The 5,603-nt window shown below is 35.2% G+C and overlaps 1 protein-coding gene across 1 annotated transcript; it reads left to right on the top strand.

Moving 5' to 3' along the window:
* Positions 1–1,145: 1,145 nt before the first annotated feature.
* On the top strand, positions 1,146–1,325 carry LOC308263843 (uncharacterized protein; the record flags this gene model as incomplete). The annotated part of the gene is made up of 1 exon (XM_080696936.1): positions 1,146–1,325. The coding sequence occupies one exon, from the start codon at positions 1,146–1,148 to the stop codon at positions 1,323–1,325; it is 180 nt and encodes a 59-aa protein (XP_080553062.1).
* Between the last annotated feature and the right edge of the window lie 4,278 nt (positions 1,326–5,603).

The raw sequence follows: 5,603 nt of genomic DNA, 5'->3' as shown, positions 1-5,603 counted from the left end.
GTGGGAGCTTTTTCTACCTTATGAAGTCCTCCAATGCCTATATTGACTGTAATGTGACATTTTAAATAGATCTTTCTGACTGTCAAATACATTGATCTGTACTCTTATAATAGCCCTCATTTTTATATAAGTAATATTTTAATAAAGTATATTAAAAATTACAAAACTAAGTCTTTCTATGATTGAGTATCCCTATTTCCACCAATACATCATCTGTGAGCAAAGAAGTGCATGGCTTGTTTGGGCCCTCTGAGCTGTACATACATCGTTATTATTTTTTTTGTTGTTATTTTATTTATTGTTTTTGTACTGGGAATTAGACTCGGCTCATTTTATCTCTGAGCTACGTACCCAGCCTTTTTGTATTATTTTGAAACAGGATCTCACTAAATTGCTGAGGCTGGCCTTTAAAATTGCAACCCTCCCTGTCTCAGCCTCCCAAGTACTGGGGTTAGAGGCCATGCACCACCATGCCCAGCAGTCCATACATTTTTTAAGAGACACATCCCCTCTGTAACTAAGAACTGTGTGTGAGAGCAAGTATGTCTCTTGATTAAAAAAATAAATCACAGAAACATCAAGAACACCTCCATATAAAGTGATAAATAAAAACATGGAGAACATAAGTTTCTGAGCATAGAATCATCCTTTATTCCTTAGAAAGTTGAAATATGAGGTAAGACTTTTTTAAATAAAGGGAAAAAAGAAGGAAGAAAAGGAGAAAGGAAGAAAGAAATTTGCTTCTTATGGAGGAATGAGAGCAAAACAAAGTAAAAATAAAAATGAGATGACTATTTTCTTGATAAGCATCCTATCATGTAACAGGTCATATATGCTCAACTAACTAAATATGGGGTGAGAAAAAACCTTCAACATATAATAATAGTTTTATTTTAAAGGCCCATAAATTGATTGTGGACTCCTGACACGGGGACAAAATCATCTCAGCTATGAGGGCCTTGTTTTCTTAACATACAAAGATACCCATGATGTCATCTGAGGCACATTACTGAGATAGTGTGACGTTGACCTGCCTGTGGTTTCCCCACCCACCACCCAGGTGTATAAAAGGCACCTGGAAGACAGCAACATCCACACTCAAGCTCCCTTTCTGCTCCTGCACTCGACCTTCCACTCCTGACACCATGTGTTACTATGGCGGCTACTATGGTGGCCTGGGCTATGGCTATGGTGGCCTAGGCTGTGGCTATGGCTGTGGCTATGGCTATGGTGGCTATGGTGGCTATGGTGGTTACGGTGGCTATGGTTATGGCTGCTACCACCCTCTGTGCTATAGAAGATATTGTTCCTGTGGCTTCTACTGAGGGGTTTTCACAGCTGCTCAGACTTTGGGCTACAAACTCTTGTCTTTTATTCCTCACATGAAAAAATTGTAAGCATCTTCAAAAATACCAATTATATACTCAATAAACTGAGAAATATAAATGAAATGCAACAGTGTGTTTCCTCATCATCAGTTGGATTGGTGAGCGCTTTCTACAAAGCTTTTGTACTATTTTTAGAACTCTGCAAAACGTGACAAGATTTCGTTTTCAACTTCTGTGTGAAAAGATATGTATTATTAAATAAACAATATTTCATCACAGATACTGCTTTGCTATAGTTCTTTTAAATTGTTTCCATTGGTTTGTCGTACATACTTGTGTATTTGCATATGACTAGTAATGTATGTGGTAATTTATCAAAGTTATGGAAGTGAGGGAAAAGGAGAGGAAGAGAGAAATAGATCCAAAGCTCTTCGATGGTCATTTGGGGTCTAAAGTGATTGAGGAAAAATATAAAGTATCAGTTCTTACAGATCATACAAAATATTTTATGTATGCCTTTTTTAATCTCTCCTAACATTGTTCTTGCTTATACATCTTAAAGTTGTTATTTTCCACATTAATGTTTGTGTTTGGCATCAGACCATCTAAAATTCTGTGTCTTTGTGTGCTGTATGTCATTTGCATCACCACTGATTAAATTATATAAGCTGCAGCTCAGCCTCTTTAAAATATTTCTTAATATTTTTAGAAATATTCCACCTAAGAGAATGACTATAGGTCTTATTATATTAAAAGTGTCATCACTAATAAAGGAATCCCGACTTATCCACATGGCTGCCAAGCAGCATTTCAAAATAAACTAATTTAGTCTTCTATTTACAAAAAAACATCTATTATTCATAGCAAGATAAAATTTACCAAAACCATGAGATATTTTCTCAATAACAAATTAATATTAGAATATCTTATTTCTTACCCCAAAGTTGGATCTGTATCAAGTATAGATGCCTATGTATCCTAATTTTCTTCAGAATCAAGTTGTTTCCACCCTGAAAGTGGTTAAGTTTCATTTGGGAAACTCAAACTGACAGAATTAAATTAAATAAAACACTAATAGAAAAAAAGCAAGAAATAATGGAACAAATGTTCCAAATATAAGCAAAATGGAGGAAAACGGGGTGAGAGTCAGCAGTTCTTGCTTCATGGAGCCAGGCAAGAGGCTTCTGTGAAGAAGAATTACCAGGAGAGTTTTCTGTGCTCTTTTTTCAAGGTTAGCAAACCAGACTAGACTGTATTGAGGAAATATCGAGCTTAAAAGAGCCATTTTTTTTTTCTTAAGACATTTTAGAAATTCTAAAGTTGCAGGGGTCAGTTCCTAAGACACCAATCAAAATCATTTGAAAATCAGATGGGAATTTTATACATATCAAAGTAATGAGAAAATAATCACTAGGATTCAAGATCTGCTAAGAAGAAATATCTTTAACTGAAAGAGTCAAGCCAGGTGTGGTGGCACAAGCTTGTAATCCCAGCATTTGGCAGTTTGAGGCAGGAGGATCAAGGTTCTCAGACAACCTCAGCTACTTAGTGAGGCCCTTTACAACTCAGTGACACCCTGCTTCAAAATAACGAATAAAAATAGAGCTGGGGATATACCTCTGAGGTTGAATGCCCCTGAGTTCCATCCCCAGTATTGCAAAAAGAAAGAGAGAGAGAGAGAGAGAGAGAGAGAGGGAGAGAGAAAGAGAGAGAGAGAGAGAGAGAGAGAAAGAGAGAGAGAGAGAGAGAGAGAGTGAGAGAGGGAGAATATCTCTTGTAGAGTCGAAGGAGTTAGATAAACTGTTACTAAAATTTCAGAAGCCTAATTTTTTTAGTTTTTATTCAAATTAGGATAATCAGGCCTTTTATAATACCCCAAGAGCAATGACAGGAAAATTCTCTACAGGGAAATTCATTTTCTGTATCCATTGTAGTTTTACCTAAAAATTGCTAAGCTTAAGAATCCCATAGAAGTAGGGGGGAAATAACAAATACTCAGAGCCAATCTAAAAATAAGTCACATGTTGAAAATTGCATAAAATAAAATTTTAAATTAGTCATGATTTTAAAATATAGGAAAAGGCTGGGCGTGGTGGCGCACACTTGTAATCCCTGTGCTTGGAAGGTGGAGACAGGAGTATTGCGAAGGTTCAAAGAAACCCTGTTTCCAAATAAAAAGTATAAAATAGGTCTGGGAGTGTAACCTGGAGGTAGAAGGGTTTCCAGGAACACCAGTACCACCTAAATAAATAAATAAATAAATAAATAAATAAATAAAATATAGGAAACATCATATTAGGTACTAAAACTGGAGAAATGTGCCAAAGTTAAATTGTAGTTTTTAAAAAAGACAAAAACAATAGTTGGACCAGTTTTTTATAAAAACGGGCTATTAAACTAAATAGACACTTTACAAAAGAAGAAATACAAGTAATCAATAAATATATGAAAATTTGTTCAACATCATTAGCAATCAGTAATACGCACATCAAAAAAGCACACAAGATTTCAATTAATACCAATTAGAATAAAAATCATTGAGAATATGAACAGCAATAAATACTGGCACAGATGTGAGGAAATCAAAGCTCTTATACACCATTGGTGAGAGTATGCATTAGTGCAGCCACTATGGAGGTCAATAAAGAGGACTCTCAGAAGACTCAGGACCTTCCCAAAGGAATGGGAATCAGACTGTTATAGTGAGACATCCATGTCCATGCTTGTAGCAACACAATTCAGAAAAACACAATCACAAAACACAATCCATGAAGCAGCCTTGGTGTCTATCAGGAAATAAGTGGATTATGAAATTATGTGATAGTCACTCAATGGAATTCTACTCAGCCATAAAGAACAAAATCATGTCATTTTCAGGAACACAGTTAGATCTAAAGAATTTAATGCTAAATGAGATTAGCCAGTCACAGAAAGTGAAGTGTCATGGTTTCTCACATGTGGAAGTTAGGGGAAACTGGGTAACAAGAATCATTCCGGATAAAGAAGGAAAAATTCCAGTGAAACAATGGAAGACATCTAGGGAAGTCCAGATGGGGGGAATACCTGATGAAGGAAACATTTCCAGTGGCATTTTGTACATATGTAAAATTATCAATGCCAATCTCAAATCATGTACAGGGAAGGTGAGGGAATGGGGTGGGAGCTGGGGGAAGCTCACCAAGTGCCATTGCATGTATGTTCCTGATACTCTGAATGCTATTGTGAGATTCCAATGCACTTACAATATACTTATAAACTTACCTTCAGAATAATTATTATTATTCTGAATAATTATTATTATTGAATTATTAAACTTAAAAGTAAGCTTTATAACACTTATGAGTAATGTAAAGATGAAAAATTGGAACAAAATACTAATGACAGTATAAATAATTTTATAAGTAAATTCTTAATTATAGTTGAAATTATTACTTTTCCCTTTGTTGTTAGTGCTTTTTATATTCTGTTTAAGAAACTGAGCCGGTCACAGTGGCTCACACTTGTAATCCAAGAATTGGGAGGCTGAGACAGGAGGATCACAGACAGCCTCAGCTACTACTTAGTGAGGTTCTCTGCAACTCAGTGAGCCCCTGTTTCAAACTAAAGAATAAAAAAATAGGGCTGGGGTGTAGCTCGGAGGTAGAATGCCCCTGGGTTCCATCCCCAGTACTGCGAAGAAAGAAAGAAAGAAAGAAAGAAAGAAAGAAAGAAAGAAAGAAAGAAAGAAAGAAAGAAAGAAAGAAAGAGAAAGAAAGAAGAAAGGGAGAGAGAGAAAGAGAGAGAAAGAAAGAAAGAGAGAGAGAAAGAAAGAAAGAAAGAAAGAAAGAAAGAAAGAAAGAAAGAAAGAAAGAAAGAAAGAAAGAAAGAAGAATCTATGCTACTCCGGGAGCATAGTCACACATATAATTCTATATATTTTCTTCTAAATGTTTAATATATGTATAGCTGTTTTAATCATGTTAAGTGAATTTTGTATGGTGTAATGTAAAAGGAATATTTTTACTCATATAAATGAGTAATAAACTCATACTATAAACCAGGTGCTGTGGCACACACCTATAATCCCAGTACTTGGGAAGCTGAGACAAAAGTATTGCAGGTTCAAGGCTAGTATGCTATAATTTAGTGACACTCTGTTTAAAAATAAACATGTGTTGGATTGTAGCTCAGCAGTCAAATACTCCTGACTTCATTTCAAAGTACCATACACACATATACACACACAATAATAATTATAAGAATTATTATAAACCTATACTGTTTACTAAAAAAAAT

Source organism: Muscardinus avellanarius, assembly GCF_963383645.1.
Source record: "Muscardinus avellanarius genome assembly, chromosome: 5".
Taxonomy (NCBI): Eukaryota; Metazoa; Chordata; class Mammalia; order Rodentia; family Gliridae; genus Muscardinus; species Muscardinus avellanarius.
Note: the sequence above shows the minus strand (reverse complement) of the source record. Positions and strands in the feature narration are given on the sequence as shown.